This window comes from Bubalus kerabau, chromosome 4 (assembly GCF_029407905.1).
Source record: "Bubalus kerabau isolate K-KA32 ecotype Philippines breed swamp buffalo chromosome 4, PCC_UOA_SB_1v2, whole genome shotgun sequence".
Classification (NCBI taxonomy): Eukaryota; Metazoa; Chordata; class Mammalia; order Artiodactyla; family Bovidae; genus Bubalus; species Bubalus kerabau.
The window spans coordinates 140,202,735-140,223,338 of record NC_073627.1 but is presented as its reverse complement, the minus strand read 5'-3'; the positions used below and the strand labels follow the sequence as shown (position 1 = coordinate 140,223,338).

Sequence of the window (20,604 nt, the reverse complement as noted above, 5' to 3'; positions counted from 1 at the left end):
ATAAAACAAGTCAGTTCTTGTTTTATGTGGATGAGAAGATGCTTTTTCACAACAGAAACTCTAAAGCTTCAGTGGTAAATATGTGCCAACATGAAATAAAACTCAAGAGGTAAGTTGCTGGGTCTGAAACCAATCCTTTTTAACAGAATACCAACAAAACATTTCTCCTTTGAGGGGAGGATATATTTAGGTTTGAAGGATGAAGAAATTCACTTATTTCTCCTTAAATGTAGGTTCAACTCAAATGATTTTATTGGAAACTTTTAAAACATTGAGGTTGAACAAAGATGGGAACTGGATGAAAGAATCTTTCAGGCATGAACGGTGGGTTACCTTCTCTCTTGCCTAATTGCTCTGCTGGCAGTGTCAGTGACTGCTTTAGTTCTCTGATAGGTCTGATTCTCTCGAGGTCTCCTGGAGCGTGTTCTCTCCCTTCTGGCCGAGAAAGGATCTTCTTTTGCAGCCTCTTGACTGGGTGGTACTTTTAGGATTGGCAAGTGTAGAGGTACAGAAGCTTCTCCTCCTCCTCTTCCCAGGTAAACTGGCACCAGGAGCAGTGGTAAAGCCCTTACCATTCTCCTCACTTGATGTGAAGGGCAGCATGCAAGGATCCTGCCTGGAGGACACAGGCTCGAAGCCTCTGCTGTCAAGAGTACCTACTGTTCTCCTCTTGGTTCTCTGTGAAGCGCAGGAGGCAGGAGGCGGTGGAGGTGAAACCCACACGAGCCCTCCTTCGCTTTCCATACTTTTCTGCAGCCTCAAGCTGCGTCTTACTTTGGTTTCGCTCTTTGTTCTCTGAAGGCTTTGCTCAATGGAATCAGATAAATCTTCACACAGTTGGGAATTTTCTAAACTAATTTCTACCAAGCTGCTCATGCTGTAGGAAGGTTGGAGGTTGTTGGTTCTTTCCAAATGTAAACCAGGCCCATCAGAACCACCCACAGAGCGTCCTCTGTATTTTCTTTCTCTGTCACTCACACCACTGCAACTGGCTGCGGAGTTTCGTCCCAAATCCTCACCTTGACTTTTACTTACTTTTCTCTGGTCAGTTAAGACATCTTCTGAACAATCACATTCTTTTTGTGAATCGGGTATGAGATGCTCAGTCTGTAGTTTGTCTTCTGGAATGACTGAGAAGCCACTCTGTTTTTCACATTTGATGCTCATATCTTCTGAGATTTTAACTATTTGAAAGAGGTTTTCCACATTTTGACCAGCAGCAGAAACTTCTTGGGACTGCAGGGGAAAATTGGGTTTTGGATTATCTGATACAATGGGTGTTACAGTCACTAAAGTACAAGAAATACAGCTGTTTTCACACTCAGTCCCGGTTTTTAGTTCGTTTTCACTTTCCAACGTAATTGCTTTTGGGATATTTTCATTTTCATCCATTTCTATAGAGTTTATATTTGCATCTTGCTCAAAAGTAGCATTACTAAAAGATGAGGAACTTTTCATGTCAGAGCTGCAGGATTCAGATGCATCGTCTTTATTAAAGCCTTGAATTACCTGCCAATCTTCTGGGTCCTGAGACAAAATATTTTCTCTCTTCAGAAGCATCATTTCTTCATATTTACCATTTGAGTTGAAATCATCTAAGGGTATGTAAATAAGGTTAAATTGAATTAAAAAGCAACAATGGAAATAAACTTTCACAAATCAAAACAGGTGCCAAATTGTATCTGTCTGCATTTCAAGCTTTCAAAAAGTCACAAGACCTACAAATACCACCCTGTGCTTGCTCACCGCCCACCCCCCATCTGTCAGCAGTCTGTCTTGCTCAGTTCTTCCTCAACCTACAGGTTAAGAAAATATGTACTTAATGCATGAATTAATAAAACACACAACCCGAGACCAGGGAAATGAGAACCGTATCTGAAATGGCTTCCTCTATTCTAATGTGCTTCGCATCCTACAAGGTCAGTTAGCGTGAGGCAGACACATTTTCCATTTCCCAGAAAATGAATTACTGAAAACGGGCAACACTGTGCTTTGGAAACTTTTCTATCTGTGTTCCCCCTTGAAATAGAAAAGAGAAAATCTGGAATTCTGGGGGCATTTGAGGACTTCGTTAAAAGGATACTTCTGAAGACACTCAGGTCGTATGCCCTGTGTTAAAAAATTAACATGAACTGCACCATACCCTCAAATACAGCCCTGTTGGTTTCCATTCTCTAGAAATCCCCCCCATTCCATTTCCATCTCTGACTATAATTCACCCTCCAAGAAGACATGTCATCTGGAGCCTGCCGTGTGTTTCTGGCACCTGGTGTTACATCACAGGTGAAAAATACATCATCAAGGTTTTCAGGTCGCATAATACAGCCTAAGTGAATCCAGGCTTTGTGAGCTCTCAAGCTCAGTACCATGAGAAGTCATCTCTCTGGTTATTGCAGATAATAAAGTTTTTAATTGGTCAGTCAAATGTGTATAAAAAATGTTTCAAACAAAATTGAAACTGAAAGATAAAAACATAAGCTGAGCCCCACACCTACAAAACAACCTGTCAGTTTGAAAAGGTATTTATACAACCCTGACTTGGGTACTTACAATCATGTCACAGAAAGCTAGAGATAACAGAGGACAGAAGCCCCTTGGTGCCAACCAACCCATATGTCAATTGGGCTCTTTAAATAACTTTAAAACATTGATATTTGTGTATTTTTCATGAGATTAACATACTAGAAAAGGAAGGCAGGGGAGAAGGATGGAGGGAAGAAGAGAGACAGAGGGATGGAGATGGCTTCAGACCCTCAGAGCAGATGAAACCTACAGATCAAAAAAAAGCTTCAGGTATTTTTGAAAAGAAATTCTCTAATAGGATGCATTATGGAAGATATGCACTAACAGTCACTGTTCAAATGCCTTTAGAAAAAACCCTATGAGGAACTGGGGATATAATGAAAATAGGTCTTAGTTTCCAGTCTCATGGGAACGAAAACTTGCAGGGGAAGATGGTGGACAGATCATTATAAACCAGGTGGTAAAGGTATAATGTGAACAAAGAGTTTTCCTGGGAACACAGCCAGCCTGGCTAAGTCCTAAAGGCTAAGCAGCACTGTGCTCAGTTGCTAAGTGTGTCTGACTCTTTGTGGCCCTGTGGACTGTAGCCTGCCAGGCTCCTCTGTCCATGGAATTATCCAGGCAAGAATACTGGAGTGGGTTGCCATTTCCTCCTTCAGGGGATCTTCCCGACCCAGGGACTGAACCCATATCTCCTGTGTCTCCATCCCATTGTCCCCTGCATTAGGAGGCGGATTCTTTACCCCTAGTGCTACCTGGGAAGCAGACACCAAGAGTCCATAATGACATGTACCATATTCACCCCTGACTCTATGATAGATCCTTTATAGTATGTTGCAAATGGAATGTAGGCTATAAATATTTGATGAGTGACAAAGGAAGCTATTTTAAAACTGGTTCCATACAAAATTCATGCACCAAATGAACTCATTTTCAATTTTCAGGATGATTTAGTCGATTGAAACTCAAGCATTAACCAACCAGATGTAACTCCAATCCAATTTTTATCAGGGTATCAACAGACTTAATCTTCCTTTTCAACAAAATTTTCCAAGTAATCAAGTTTGATTTATAAATCTTTCCAGAAGATGTTTAGCAGTGCCAACTCTACTGAAGTTTTTTCAGGGCAATTTTTTTGTTTGTTTGTTTTAATTTTATTTTTAATTCATAGAAGATACACCTATTACTGAGCCAGTTGACTTTCAGCAATGGAATATACCACCACTCAGAATTCATTTTGCTTTACCAAAATGCTTTAAAAAGCAAAGACAGGGTAAAAGGAAATTCTTTCCCCTAAAATTACATGCAATCTACTGTGTCTGAGTTTCTCTGGGGAGAGGGGGTGTCCAGCAGATTCTGAAAAGGGTCTAGGTGACCTGAAAGTTAAAGAACTACTGCTTTAAAAAACAACAACAACAACAACAACAACAACAAAAACACGCTTTTTTGGCCACACCTTGTAGCATGTGGGATCTTAGTTCCCCGACCAGGGACCAAACTCACACCCCCTGCATTGGAAGCCTGGAGTCTCGGCCGCTGAACCACCAGGGAAGTTGCCCATTGCTTCTTAACATTCTTGTGGGAATAGGAGGGAAAGTTGCTGTTTTAAATTTATGTATTCTTGACACAATGAAGAGAAAAGGGGAAAAAAAGAGAGTGAAATGGCAACAGAGAGGAGAAGAGATACAATGGTGACAAAGCGCTACCTGGGTACATTCTCCGGACGAGGCTCCCAACCAATGGCGTCTCAGAGACCTCTGGCAACTCAGGGATAGGGCTCAGGAGCGGCTTCTTAGAGGCAATGTCTCTTTCTCCATATAGAGACTTCTGGACACCTTTTCTCTTTCCCTTTCCTTTCTTCTTTTTGCAACCTTTTAAAACCTGAGAAAATGTATTAGAACGCCGTCACTGAGAAGGATGGAGCACCACGTACCCTTCTGATCCTCAAATTAAATTTTTACAGAAAAACTTAAGACTAGTTATTCCATTTAAAACTTGAGAAACTGGAGTCAGGGTGAAGGGGCTAGGTAGTTTACAGGTGTCAACTAAAATAAAAAGCTGAACTCAATTTATGAATTGTAGACTCACGGTCTGTATTTCCACAAAGCATGTGCTGAAATAAGCTCTGGATAAGTGCAAAACAGGTGAGGTGCTGTAGAACTGGACAGACAGACTGAAGACAAGAGGAACTGTAACTAGGATGTGGTTAGGATGACTCAGGAGTAACCTAGAATGAGTTCTCTATTGGAAATTATGGGAAACCGTTTTCTGTTCTGAGATGTGGATGAAGAAACAACAGGTGTGTACATAAAATTTGAAGATAACACAAAGCTGCTTCAAACAAGAGATGATCTAATCAAGATTAAAATGATCAGGTCAAAATAAGATGGAATTCAATAAGCATAAGCAGAAGATGAGGGAAAAAAGGTTTGGTAATAACTGATGGAAAACATGTGGGTTTCTATAAAAATTAAAACTGCTTTAATACTATCTGGAATGCAGTGTTCAATTCTGACTACCTATCAGTAACTGAGCACTAATGCTCTATTGTTTAAAAAAGTTTCATATGGATATTCCAGCAATGCCACTTCTAGGCATATAGCTCATAAAAATATAAAAACAATAAATAAATAAGTTTCACATGGAGAAGACTTGAGGGGAACCCAAATACTATATTGAAATAATACAGTATTATTAGATAGGTTGTTATGAGCAAAAATAATGAAATATATTCAATGTGATAATACTGGAAAGAACCAGATTTTAGGTCAACATAAGGAATACATTGCTAACAGTTAGAGCTTCTGGAAAATGGCATCCATTCAAGTATTTATGGAGAAACTGCTTTGTGCAGGTAATAATTTGCTAGGTATGAAATGTAAAAACAAGTCTTTAGGGAACTCTTGGTTTAATGGCAAGTAATTGTAATACATACATACAGACCAGGACAGACTCTACATAGATTGAGAAGACGGAGACCTGGCCTACAGGAGGTTTTCAAGACAGGGTCCACAGGAAATGGAATGTCTAAGCCAAATTTTAAACAAGTGAGAATTGTTTCGGTTGATGATGGGAGTGCAAAGAAAGGCTTTTCAAGCGAATGCAGAGGGAACAGATCTAAGCGAGGCAGCATAGAGCAGAGGAGGAGCTGTTCATGGTCCACTGACCCACAAAGAAGCAGCAGAAGAGGCCAACAAAGCCAGCAAGGTTCTTCAATGCAATGAATATACCCCAAAAGCAATGAGGGTTCACCACATGGTGTCTTAGAGAGTGGAAACATCTGAGTCTGCATTTGAGAGAGAGTACTTGGGTAACAGCACAGAAGCGAATGGTGTGGAAGAGTGGAAGACATTTAAGAGTACAGAAATGGCATGGAACTTTAAGTTCCTTGAGATTTCTATAGATGTCCTGTAAAAACAAAACAAGAAAAAAACATTCCATGAAAAAATAATTTTAGAACTGTAAAAGATAAATGGTCCTCTTGGTGATTTATAGTATACACTCAACACTAAATTCTCTGAGAAGTACTCAGTATAAATAACCTCTATATACATTGGAAAAATGCTGGCTTAAATATTTTTCCACGAAACATTTTTTTTTTTCAGGGAACATCTGTTGATTTCCAAGGAACAGTTGGGAAAATAATAGTTTGGTCAACGGAAATGGAAACCAAGAGAAAAATCTTTACTTGGGTTCCATAGCTAAGTTGCAAGAGAGAAATATTTGGCTTTGTGCCAGTTGTCTTCAGTTCAAATCCCGACTCTGACACTCCACTCATTGCTTTGTAATCTTAGGCAAGTTACCTCACCTCTCTGTACCTTAGTCTTCTCATCTGCAAAATGGGAACCACAAAAGCACATACCACAGAAAGCTGTGGTGAGCATTATATCAATATATGTGAAATGGTTAAAGTATGGCTTGATTCATAGGAAAGGCTATGTGTCAGTTATTCTTTTTCTTCTTACTACTTTGAATACTGATAGGGGAGGAAGTATTTATAACATTAAATTATGCTCTTAGTGTTACTGTGTGACCTCAGCCCTACTACGTTGGTTAGTATACTATGATCAATGTCATCAGGACAGTTTCTGATTCATGGCTCAAGTAAACCCCTTTTAAACAGGATTCTGGAAATCTTTGTTTATATAAACTATTTCCAACAGTGCCTGGATCTTAGTGGCTTCTCAAGAAACATAAATGAACTAATGAATGAATGAGAAAGGAAAAGTACAGTTAAACATAAAATTTGCCAAACATGAGGAAAGACTAGTATTGTTTTTTCACAGTCATGGACCAAGAGAAGGACACCACCCAAAAAGAAAAAAGTAAAGATGAACTAATACACAACATTGTAAAACTACTACACTCCAATAAAAATCAATTAAAAAAAAAAAATGAAAGCCTGTGGTCTGTCACGAAAACATATCTAGCAATGCTTATCTTACCCACAAGAAGGTTTTGTCTACAAAGGTTAGAATTTTATCAATACCTGAATTTACTCCAATACAAAAAGCCTTCTTTAGACTGTAACAAACAAGAGATGTGAGTGCATGTGTACTCAGTTGTGTCCAGCTCTTTGCGACCCCATGGACTGTAGCCTGCCAGGCTCCTCTGTCCATGGGATTTTCCAGGCAATAACACTGGAAAGGGTTGCCATTTCTTACTCCAGAGGATCTTCCCAACCCAGGGATCAAACCGCATCTCCTATATGTCTTGCATTGGCAGATTATTAACCATGGAGCCACCTGGGAAGCTAAGCAATTGGAATCCTCAGGAAGCCATGTGATGAGACTGGTTTAGGACTTGGAGACAAAGGACAACTCAAGATATTATGCTTAATGGGATTCTATTTACTCCCCAATCACCATTATTTCTTCTCACACAGGCAACGAGGTCATGCAACAGAAGTGCTTACTTCTTGTATTATTTGCACAATTAAATTGTTTTTAGAGTAACTTTAAAATTATTTTAAAATAATTCAGGTACAGAGCAACACATCAAACTGAACAGGAAAGCTCCCAGTGAAAAGCAAACATTTTTCTGTCCCTGCCATTTACTTATTTATTGGCTCATTTTTAGTTCCTGTAGCTGGCTCCATCTGTCTAAAAAAGGGGCTCGGATTGCTGTATTTTTAACATTTAATAACGTAAAGTTTCAAACACTCAAGAAGAAGAAAGAATAGGACCTTGAATCCCATGTTCCCAACAGCTAACTCTTCTAATTACTAACATAGAAATCATGATTCATTTATAACTCCCTTTGCTCAGATTATTTTAAAGCAAATCCCAGCCACGACATCATCTCATCTGAAAATCCTACAATATCTCTAAGAGATAAGGGATTCTTCCCCCCCGCCCCCACCCACACACACACAAACAAAAAAAAAGAAACATTCTATTATTTGGCATTGTATTTTATTGCTCATTTTTTTCGTCTTGTACAATGAACTTTTATTTATTTTTCCCAGCTTTGAGATGTAACAGATGTATAACATTATGTAGGTTTAAGGAATACACATAAGTATATATATTGTGAAATGATTACCTTTTTCTAAAATGACAAATACTAGTCAGCAATAAATGGAACTATTGATATACACAGATCTGGACAAATCTCCAGAGAATGATGCTGAGTGAAAAAGCCAGTCCCAAAAGGATACCTAAAATGTGAGTCCATGAACATAATGACAAAATGAAAGGAGTGGAGGACAGACTGGTCCTTAACCCTCCAAGACTGGCTGCTGGGGGGTTAAGGTGGGGGAGGCAGTGAGAAGAGGATAGAGCTACAAGCCTGAAGAGATCTCTGCAGCAATGGAAACGTCCTGCATCTTGACTGTATTTTGTTATCTTACCACTGTGATACTGTACAACTGTTTTGCAAAATGTCACCATGGACGGAGCTGGGCAAAGGGTAGCTGGGATCTTTCTAGTTTTTCTGATAACAGCATGCATCTTGAAAATGATCTCAAAATAAAAACTTAGGTGCAAAAAAACCCAGAGATAGCAGTTTTCCCTAATATTTCCTCTGAGTTCCACTTTCTCCAAGTGGCCCTTAATTGTCTTTTTACAACTGTTCAAATCAGGATTGAACAAGGTCTCCACACATGTCATTTGGTTGAGATGTGCTCTGTTCTATGGCTTATACCCCTGCCATTTATGTGATGAATGTCCTTGAGGCATATTATCCTGTAGTGGCCACCAAGCTCTGGATTTGGGTGACTGTACCCAAGTATGTCTTTATATTCGTCTATCTCCTGATACTTCCTATCAACCAGATATTAGATCCAGGCTTAATTAGATACAGCTTTGATCTTTTTAGGAAAACGCATCTCAGGGAAGGTTGTAAATGCCCTCATTGCACCAGTAGGCCCACATTCTCCCCCTGCATGGCACTACAAATGACCAGTGGTCTCAGGTGCCTATGGCCTCTGGCTCCCCCATTAGCTTCTTCCTAACATTCAACAGCTTTTGTGAACAGATCTTTTTGATTAGTGACAACTATCCCAAGAGCTTTCCCTTATAAACTATTTGTTTACCTGAAACATAGCTCAAATTTTATCTTCTAGGTTTCCAAAATGAAAAAACCCAAAAATAAGAATTGATGTCCTAGACAGCTTCTAAGGTGAACTTTAAGTTTGGTGGTTCAGGTCAGTTCAGTCCAGTCACTCAGTCGTGTCCGACTCTTTGCGATCCCATGAATTGCAGCACGCCGGGCCTACTTGTCCATCACCAACTCCTGGAGTTCACCCAAACTCATGTCCATCGAATCGGTGATGCCATCCAGCCATCTCATCCTCTGTCGTCCCCTTCTCTTCCTGCCCCCAAGCCGTCCCAGCATCAGAGTCTTTTCCAATGAGTCAACTCTTTCCATGAGGGGGCCAAAGTATTGGAGTTTCAGCTTTAGCATTAGTCCTTCCAAAGAACACCCAGGACTGATCTCCTTTAGAATGGACTGTTTGGATCTCCTTGCAGTCCAAGGGACTCTCAAGAGCCTTCTCCAACACCACAGTTCAAAAGCATCAATTCTTTGGCACTCAGCTTTCTTCACAGTCCAACTCTCACATCCATACATGACCACAGGAAAAACCATAGCCTTGACTAGACGGACCTTTGTTGGCAAAGTAATGTTTCTGCTTTTGAATATGCTATCTAGGTTGGTCATAGCTTTCCTTCCAAAAAGTAAGCGTCTTTTAATTTCATGGCTGCAATCAACATCTGCAGTGATTTTGGAGCTCCAAAAAATAAAGTCTGACACTGTTTCCACTGTTTTCCCATCTATTTCCCAGGAAGTGATGGGACCAGAGGCCATGATCTTAGTTTTCTGAATGTTGAATTTTAAGCCAACTTTTTCACTCTCCACTTTCACTTTCATCAAGAGGCTTTGTAGTTCCTCTTCACTTTCTGCCATAAGGGTGGTGTCATCTGCATATCTGATGTTATTGATATTTCTCCCAGCAATCTTGATTCCAGCTTGTGCTTCTTCCAGTCCAGCGTTTCTCATGATGTACTCTGCATATAAGTTAAATAAGCAGGGTGACAATATACAGCCTTGACGTACTCCTTTTCCTATTTGGAACCAGTCTGTTGTTCCATGTCCAGTTCTAACTGTTGCTTCCTGACCTGCATACAGGTTTCTTAAGAGGCAGGTCAGGTGGTCTGGTATTCCCATCTCTTTCAGAATTTTCCAGAGTTTATTGTGATCCACACAGTCAAAGGCTTTGGCATAGTCAATGAAGCAGAAATAGATGTTTTTCTGGAACTCTCTTGCTTTTTCCATGATCCAGCAGATGTTGGCAATTTGATCTCTGGTTCCTCTGCCTTTTCTAAAGCCAGCCTGAACATCTGGCAGTTCACGGTTCACATATTGCTGAAGCCTGGCTTGGAGGATTTTGAGCATTATTTTACTAGCGTGTGAGATGAGTGCAATTGTGTGGTAGTTTGAGCATTCTTTGGCATCGCCTTTCTTTGGGATTGGAATGAAAACTGACCTTTTCCAGTCCTGTGGCCACTGCTGAGTCTTCCAAATTTGCTGGCATATTGAGTGCAGCACTTTCACAGCATCATCTTTCAGGATTTGAAATAGCTCAACTGGAATTCCATCACCTCCACTAGCTTTGTTCGTAGTGATGCTTTCTAAGACCCACTTGACTTCACATTCCAGGATGTCTGGCTCTAGGTGAGCAATCACACCATTGTGATTATCTTGGTAGTGAAGATCTTTTTTGTACAGTTCTTTTGTGTATTCTTGCCACCTCTTCTTAATATCTTCTGCTTCTGTTAGGTCCATACCATTTCTGTCCTTTATCGAGCCCATCTTTGCGTGAAATGTCCCCTTGGAGTCTCTAATTTTCTTGAAGAGATCTCTAGTCTTTCCCATTCTGTTGTTTTCCTCTATTTCTTTGCATTGATCACTGAAGAAGGCTTTCTTATCTCTCCTTTGTGGTTAGGTTTTCATTATGAGGAAATTAAGTGTTTTTTCCTATTTGATGTTTCTGTTTCAAACCACTGCAATCAATATGTCTGATAGCTACACTGTCCTACCTTTGGTCAGCAGAGGACCCTTCAAAATGATTGTATGTCCTTTAATATGGCCCCAGAAGTTTCTTAGGCATCCTTGCATGCACACTGCTCCAGATCTGCGCTCATTTTCTGCATTTGCTGCTGTAAATCTGAAAGTGGTCATTTCACTAAGGTAATATCGATCCCTTTCAGTTGAGATGGTAGACATGGCAATGTAGGTACAAAGGAGGCTCAGTGCTTCTACAATTTATGAACAGAAAGAGCTAGAGAATTGTTTTAAATGGTAAAAGCATGTGTTCATGATATTTTAAATTCAAATTTAGTATAACAAGGTTTTGAATTTGATTTTAAAGTTTATCTTATTTCCAGTGAAGAGTCTGGATTCCTACTGTTCAGTTACTCAGTTGTGACTGACTCTTTGTGTCCCCATGAATTGCAGCACGCCAGGCCTCCCTGTCCTTCACCGTCTCCTTGAGCCTGCTCAGACTCATGTCCATTGAGTCAGTGATGCCATCCAATCATCTCATTCTCTGTCGTCTCCTTCTCCTCCTGCCTTCAATCTTTCCCAGCATCAGGGTCTCTTCCAATGACTCAGCTCTTGGCATCAGGTGGTCAAAGTATTGGAGCTTCAGCATCAGTCCTTCCAGTGAATATTCAGGACTGATTTCCTTTAGGATTGTCTGGTTTCATCTCCTCGCAGTCCAAGGGACTCCAACACCACAGTTCAAAAGCATCAATTCTTTGGCGCTCAGCCTTCTTTATGGTCCAACTCTCATATCCATACACGACTACTAGAAAAACCACAGCTTTGACTAGATGGACCTTTATTGGCAAAGTAATGTCTCTGCTTTTTAATATGCTGTCTAGGTTTGTCATAGCTTTTCTTCCAAGGAGCAAGCGTCTTAATTTCATGGCTGCAGTAACCATCTGCAGTGATTTTGGAGCAAATAAATAAAGTCTGTCACTGTTTCTATTGTTTCCTCATCTATTTGCTCTGGATTCTTAATGACAGTTAAAAAAAAAGACATGCATACACAAATCCCTTCTTATTTGCTTCATTGTAGAGTAAATTCTTCTATCGGTGAGTGTTACTGTTTAAGTTTTTCTGCAGTTATTTTTGTTCCTGGGGCAGCAGAGGATGAGATAGTTAGATAGCATCACCTGACTCAACGGACATGAATGTGAACAAACTCTGGGAGATAGTGAAGAACAGGGAAGACTGGCAAGGCGCAGTCCATGGGGTTGCAAAGAGTCAGACATACTTGGCAACTGAACAACAAAATCAATGTACATCCCATTTGGAATTTTCACACTTCTGATCCTGAAAAAAATTGATGAGGTCAAGCCACTGACTTGATATACAGTTACATCAATTTGTTTCATTTTGTTTAACAACTTTAAAAAATTGAACTATAATTGTTTCATAATCATGCAGAACATTTACAGTTCAAAGTTAAAAGGAAAAACCACATTCAGGGAAATCTAGCCTTTTCCTTTCTGTTCCTCCTCTGTCTCTTCTCCCTACAGGTAACCAGGTTTTATTAGTTTTTGATCTATTCTATGTTTTCTCATTATTGTTGTTAATCATATATACACACACACAATTTTTTTTAATGTTCCCTACTTTCTTAGATAAAGGCAATATATTGGTTTGCCATATTAGCTGCCATAACAAAATACTGCAGACTGGGTGGCTTGTTGTTGTTTAGTCACTAAGTTGTGTCCGACTCTTTGCGACCCCATGGAATGTAGCCTGCTAGGCTCTCATAACTCCTGCACTGGCAGGTGGATTCTTTACCACTGAGCCACCCAGGAACATAAAAAATACACTTTTTCTTACACCCTACTGTTGGTTGAAATCGCACTTATTAAAGTTCCCTCTCTATTGTTTTTAAAACAATTTACTTTTGGCTGTGCTGGGTCTTTGTTGCTGCACGTGGGCTTTCTCTAGTTGCAGTGAGTGGAGGCTACTCTCTGGTTGCAATGAGTGGGCTTCTAACTGCGGTGGCTTCTCTTGTTACGGAGCATGGGTCTTGAGTCCTTGAGCTTCAGTAGTTGTGGTACATGGGCTTAGTTGCCCCCAGACATGTGGAATCTTACTGGATCAGGGATGGAACCTGTGTCCCCTGCCTGACAGGTGAAGTCTTAACCAATGGACCACTAGGGAATTCCATAACGTTTGCTTTCTATTTGCTCCAAAACTCCTACATTACAGACTTTTCTTTCGGATGGTACAGAATGAGCTTTTTTTCTTATATGGCACAACTTTCATTTGCTCAATCACAGGCCTTTTTCTTCTTCCCTTCAGAGACACCCCCCCCACCACCCCCACTCCCAGAGCACTCTTTTCTTGTTCAGATTTGGGTTGATTGCTCTTCCAGGCTGATTGAACAGCTATGATCAGAGATTTCTGTTCTCTGTCATTATTATTAGACCCGCTGTATCCTGAATTCTCAAGCTTACGTCCTCATTTTGCTAAAGTATCTCCTCCAGTAACATTAAAAAACTAAACTTCCAGAGTCTAAACGGATGAGTTTCGTTATGGAAATGTTGGTTTTTGAAGTGTTGGCAGGGTAGTTTAAGGAAAGATGCCTAGTAGGTAGCTGAACCTATACTTATAGACAGGAAACATATGAGTGTTATCAACTGTGTTACACATGAAACCACCCAGGAAATAAGCTGTTTCAAAGGTCAGAGAGTAAAATAGAACTCTGGGTAACATAAACATTTAGAAATGGGTGGAAGGACACAAACCTTTAATAGAGACCATACAGGAGAGATCTCAGTTTTGTCAAATGCTGCGGGGCCAGACAGTAGGAACAAGATCTCAAAGACACACTGGATTTTAGTCACTAGGTTACAACTTAGTAACCTAAATATTGGAAAAATAATGGAAGAATTATTAACATAATAACATCTGACACAGTGACTCTGCAGTGGACCGTGAGGCTCTCCAGCAGCAATGTCGGATGGGAGAGGGGACAATGGTGGCATTCAGAGGGGACAGATGGCATTCTGCTTCCAGGAAGGAAGCAGAATGAAAGGGATGAAGACCCGAGATTACAGACAAGTGTGTTGAAAACAGCTTACACGGCTTAGGATGAATGAGGAAACATAGGAAATGAAATCATAGGACTTCTGAAAGCCTAAGAGTAAATATAACACTAGAGGAGGTATGAGTAAGATAGCTTGAGAACGCTGGGTGGAGAGGAAGCTGGGGGTGGAGAGGAGGACATACAAAGGTCTTGGGTACCAACAAGCTGTGGATGTGACAGGGGAGGGGCCAGTCACTGAAGTGGGGAGCACCAGGACCTGGGTTAAAGTGCTAGATCTGCCTTCCACAAAGAAACAGTGATGTCATGAGCCGACATAGGCCTCCAGGCGTGGAGGAAGACAGAGCTAATTTCTGAATTCTTGCTTCAATACGGAAGGTCATCCATCAACCTACTGGCAGCAGCCAAGTCAAACAAGTGACAGATGGCACACTCATCCCTGAGAAATCCTCTCAGAGGATTCCCATAAGACGGTATAGTGAGACTAGACCAGATTCAAAGGTAAGAATCAATTCCACATTCGCGTTGGTGATTCCCAGCACTGGGTGTACACAACCCAACCCAATGAAGACAATGCAAAAATGGCTTTTGGGTAATGCACAATTGTATATAATAAGAGTATATAATATCTATGGCCCCTTCTATTCTATGATAACTTGATTTTTAATACTCTTGGTCCCATGTTAACTAGAAAAAAAATTTGTTTTCGTGTTTTCCTAACCACACCACAAACAAATGTACTGTCTACTCTTCGTTACATCTTTAAACACACACTCACCCGATTCTTTCGTGGAAGGACTTTGTCTGCATGCTTGCTTTCTTGAGACTTCCTCCTATTAGTTTTCTTTTCTTTACAAGGCTGAGCTTCTGCATTGAGTAAGTTGCAAACACTCTCTTGTGAAAAACTGATCAACTTCTAGAAAGAAAATTGAAAGCAGGGCTACTGTAAAACACAGGCAGTTACATTTTCATTTCATGTCTTTTCCCTCCCCTGTGGATTCTACCACTTTACACCCCATTTCTGCAGAAGTTAATATAGCAATATTAATAGTATTAACATGCAGAAGTTAATACAACATGGTAAATCAACTAGATAGAGTTCAATAAAATTTAAAAAAATAAAAAGAATCATTGTCTCAGGTACCTACTGAACACCTATAATTTAGTATTAGTACCTAACTACTGATGGGTTATGAGGGAGAAAAATAATGAACTGTTAGATTATCTAAGTTTGACTTCTGCGTTTATCATCCAAAAATATGAGCAAAAAATATTATTAGTATGCTATATGTTTATGCACTAGGATGCTGTAGACAAAAATCCAAATTCAACTAATTTAATAAAATCACAGAAGACATGCACTCAATGGGGGTTATGATCACATTGAAAACAGTGGAATGTAGTTTAGGAAAAGTTATGTCATTTTCTGATTGTGAATTACATGCTACTCTTCTCCGCCTAGCACTTTGATGCAATTTATAATAAAACCACGGAGATCCCAAAGAAACTTTCTAAACAGATGACCTTCCACATGAACACACACTCTGAAATCATCTTGTTTTAATGTATTTTTCTTCTCACAGAATTAAGATCACATCAGAAAAACAGCATCACCCTGGGTTACATGGTAGGTAGGATAAGGTATTAGCTCTTAAAACATCAATTAAACCAAGATTTAACCAATAAGTCATTTGATCATGAAAACAGAAAAAAAAAAAAAAAAAAGCTATTGCAAGATTTAGAAACAAACACAAGCGCTTACCCTTTTTCTGTTAGAGGTCCGCGTTGCTCTACCAACTCTGAAGGGGGCTATATTCTCGCGGTTACTTGAAGAGGCAGAGGCATCAGTGCCTAATGAGCAAGATACAGCAAAATTAGGGAAGCTCACAAAAACTTTTAGATCCGCTGCCTTGGAAACACTGGATACTCTTGAATACTAATTTTGCTTTTAGTATCCTATAGTCACTAAGTTCGGAGAAGGCAATGGCACCCCACTCCAGTACTCTTGCCTGGGAAATCCCATGGATAGAGGAGCCTGGTAGGCTACAGTCTATGGGATAGCTAAGAGTCAGACAAGACTGAGCGACTTCACTTTCACTTTTCACTTTGATGCATTGGAGAAGGAAACGGCAACCCACTCCAGTGTTCTTGCCTGGAGAATCCCAGGGATAGAGGAGCCTGGTGGGCTTCCGTCTATGGGGTTGCACAGAGTCGGACACAACTGACGTGACTTAGCAGCAGCAGCAGCAGTCACTAAGTTGTATCGGCCTCTATGCGACCCCATGGACTGTAGCCCGCCAGGCTCCTCTGTCCATGGGATTTTCCCAGGCAAGAATGCAGGAGTGGGTAGCCATTTCCTTCTCCCTGGATCTTCCCAACCCAGGGATTGAACCTGCATCTCCTGCATTGCAGGCAGATTCTTTACTGCTAAACCACTGGGGAAGCCTATATCTAAACATAAATGTTAATTACCATGAGAAATAAATTTTGAGATTCAAAAAAATTTTAAAACATTAAAGTACTTTCACAAAGTTCAAAAAATTGAAATGTGATCACTTTTGATGGCATAAAGAGAAAGCAGTGAAGCACGTCAAAGAGTATAAGCTCTGGAAGATGATAGACTATGATTCCAACTTAGTTCTATTAGTAACTTAACATTCCACATATTGGATTCTGTGCTAATGAGATCAGTTTGTGTCCGAGAGACAAGAAGATATGTTGGTGATCCATTAAAGGATGTCCACTAGGGGAGAGACATGAATAATGGTTCCCACCCTACTCTGCCCATATTTGCCGGCCAAGTCCTGGTTTGTCAGAAAAGCAGAGAGAGATCTTTGTTGCCTTGTCATGATCATAAAAAAAGCCAGAGACCTTGGAATATATGTGTGCACAAAATGCCATGTTGATGAACAGTTTTGTATATTTAAAAACGATGCTTACAATCCTTATCTTTTCAATTGTGCAACCTGATAAGGAGTTTACTGTGAATCCTTAAGAGTGGAGAGAGCAACTCCTCTGCTTGCAGTGACTTGAAAATGAGGCTACCCAATGAAGGAAGTTAAGTGTGGGTGATCATAAAGTATGCGACTTGGAATGGAATGAGATGGATATGAGATTTCTTATAAGCTTTTCTATACTATTTGGGTTTTTTAAAAAATCAACTATGATCATAATAAAAATAAAAATTTAAAATTAAGGAGATCTTCATATATACATACATTTAATAATATTTATGATTATTTAAAAGTTACTACCTGAAAGAGTCTCAGCAATTGAAGACATATTAAGAGAACTCAAAATGGCAAACGAAACCTGAAGAGGCTCTATGTTTTCCTAAACAAACAAAAGGGTAGAAATTAGATATCTTTAAATTCAGTGGACATATAAAAAATGTGCCCCAAAGAAAATAAGATATATCTTTGTAGAACAAATTGTAATAAGCATAAAGATAGGAAATCAATAAGGGATTAACTAAATTACAAAAAGCAAAATATGATACTGAATATAAATATAATTGTTTTATAATATTTACAATCATCCTAAAGGAAACCACATTTACTAACTATAATCCACCAAAATAATAATAAAACTTTTAAGTGAAGTGTAGGCATTGATGATCCACCAATAAGTTACCTTTTGAATCATTTGAAGTCCCATATCCTAACCCCGATAAAGTAAGAAAATCTATTAACAAATACAACCTAACATTACAGTTAGCTTTCAGTTAACATTCAGTTAACATACAGTTAACATTCAGGCAAGCTTCAAGGCAAATATAAATGCAAATGTCAAATCTTTTCTTTTACACAGCCAGTATAATGGTAGCTGTTAATTTTTCATAGATAAAATTTGTCAGGTTAAATAAATTCCTTTATCACCTGTATGCTCAGAATTTTTTATCAGAAATCAATGCTGGATTTTGTCAAATGCTTTTTCTCCACCTACTAAGAAGCCCATATCATTTTTCTATTTTATTCTGTTAATATGGTGAATTCCATAGACTGTTTTTCAAATATTAAACCAACTTTGCCTTTTGGGGATAAAAATCTCACTTATTCATAATTTATTCCCTTTTGCATATTAATATGTTTATGAGGATACTGCACTGTAAGTTTTCTTTTCTTATAATGTCTGATTATGGTATCAGGTTAAAGCTGACAGTGATGAATTGGGAAGCATGCTCAACTCAACTGGAAATCAGTCCTGAATATTCATTGGAAGGACTGATGCTGAAGCTCCAGTACTTTGGCCACCCAATGCGAAGAACAGACTCATTGGAACAGACCCTGATGCTGGGAAAGACTGAAGGCAGGAGAAGAAGGGGCCGACAGAGGATGAGATGGTTGGATGGCATCACTGACTCGATGGACATGAGTTTGAGCAAACTCCGGGAGATGGTGACGAACAGGGAGGCCTGGCGTGCTGCAGTCCATGGGGTCACAAAGAGTCAGACATGACTGAGCGACTGAACTGACTGACTGGGGCAAAATTAGTATTGCACCTTCCTTAAATGATAGAATTCATTAGTAAAGTCATTTGGACATGCAATTTTCTTTGCGGGAATGTTTTACTTACAGTTTAATTTCTCTAGTTGATACAGAGCTAATGACACCACTTATTTCTTCTTGAGTGAAATTAACAGTTTGTGACTTTTAAGGAATGTAGCTTAAGTTCTTGAATTTACTGGCATAATATAAAGTTGTTCATAATATTCTTTTATTATCCTTTCAATTTATCGATTATTAGGAAATTAGTTATGTCACCTCCCTTATTCCTTGTATTGGTAACGAGTATCCTCTCCTTTTTTCCTGAACAGTCAGATTAGAAGTTTACCATTATTTTCTGTAACATAATCTTTTGATTTCAATTATTTTTCCTCTATTGTTTTTCTGTTCTCTATTTCATTGATTTTCTGCACTTTTAAAAAATAATTTTATTTATTTTTGGCTGTGCCGGGTCTTTGTTGCTGCTCGCCCAGTTAACAGTGAGCGGGGGTCACTCTTCGTTGTGGTGCACAGGCTTCTCACTGCGGTGGCCTCCCCTCTTGAAAAGTGCAAGCTCCAGGGAGCTCAGGCCTCTGTAGCTGCATCTCCCAGGCTCTAGAGCTCAGGCTCAATAGTTGTGGTGCTTGGGCCCAGCTGCTCTGCGGCATGTGGGATTTTCCTGGACCAGGGATAGAATCTGTGTCCTGCATTGGCAGGTAGATTCTTTACCACTGAGCCACCAGGGAAGCCCTACACTTATTTTTATTACTTTCTTTCTTTCATCTTAATTTGATTTTCTTTTTCTAGTTTCTTAAAGTGGAGCCTGAGATCATTAATTTCAGACCTCTCATTTTCAAATATAGCCTTTAATTTTTAAAAATTTCCCTAGGCATGGCTTTAGTTGTACCCCACGTATTTTTGTCATTTTACTGTGGTTTATATCTTTTAACTTATTCCACTTTTGTTTTATAGCCTAAGAACCTCTCCCTACCTTGATACCATGCTAATTTGGTTGCATATAAACAAAAAATTGTTCTTACTCTTGCTTTGAACAATTGTCCTTATGAAGACTAATTAAAAAGAAGGAGTCTATTATATCTGCCCAAATATTTAGCATTTTTAGTGCTCTTCATTCCTGGGTAGATGCAGATTTTCATGCAGAACTATTTTTCCTTTGATTAAAGGGCTTCCTTTTTAATACTTCTAAGTCTAACCTGTTATGGTGGTAGGATTATTTCAACTTTCCTATGTCTGAAAAAGCCTCTATTTCACTTTTTGTTTTGAAAGATGGTCTCACTGGATAGAGAATTCTCAATGGACAGGTATTTTGTATTTATTTTTTTTTTGCTCTAAGTACTTAAATACATCTTTAAAAGACGCTGCTATACTGACTTCTGGTTCCCATAGTTCCAGCTAGAAATCTGCAGCTGCCTCTCTTCTATTTTGTCTTATGTCAGGTGTCTGTTTCTCTCTGGCTCCTTTTAGGCCATTTATTGTTGATTTTGCCTTTTCATACTGTTCATGGGGTTCTCAAGGCAAGAATACTGAAGTGGTTCCCTTCTGATTTTAAGCTTTCTATATGTTACGTTTCCTGTGCTGGGAATTTGATGAACTTTAGAATCAATGGGCTTCTAATTCTAAAAAACCTGAACATTTTTCAGCCATTTGCTTTTCAAGTATGTTTTTTCTGTTCCTTTCACTATCTCCTCACCTTTGGGAACCCTAATTACAAGCATATTATACCACCTGAAGTTGTCCCACATCATGAATTGTCTGCTTATTCTTGTTTAGTCTTTTTCTCTGTGTCACCGAGAATAATTTCTATTGCTACATCTTCAAAATCACTGATCTTTTCTCTTGCAGTCTCTAATATGCTATTAATCTCACCCAATACATTTTTTATTCCTGGAGATTTTAACGTATAGAATTTGATTTGGGTCTTTGTTTTATCTTTTGTGTTCTTAAGCTCAATCTTTTCTCACATTCTTGCATGCACAGGAAATATAGTTAAAATAACTCTTTGAT

General features: G+C 39.2%; 1 protein-coding gene across 2 annotated transcripts in view; it reads right to left on the bottom strand.

The window, feature by feature from the left end:
• Positions 1-230: 230 nt before the first annotated feature.
• The window catches only part of CDCA2 (cell division cycle associated 2), a 43,891-nt gene continuing 23,517 nt past the window's right edge, over positions 231-20,604 (bottom strand). For both annotated transcript variants that reach the window (XM_055578768.1, XM_055578767.1), the window contains exons 11-15: positions 17,350-17,428; positions 15,858-15,946; positions 14,874-15,011; positions 4,230-4,404; positions 231-1,595 (exon numbers count right to left, since the gene is read on the bottom strand). In XM_055578768.1, coding sequence (XP_055434743.1) covers positions 379-1,595; positions 4,230-4,404; positions 14,874-15,011; positions 15,858-15,946; positions 17,350-17,428 — 1,698 coding nt within the window. In that variant the 3' untranslated portion in view covers positions 231-378. The remainder of the gene's footprint in view (positions 1,596-4,229; positions 4,405-14,873; positions 15,012-15,857; positions 15,947-17,349; positions 17,429-20,604) is intronic.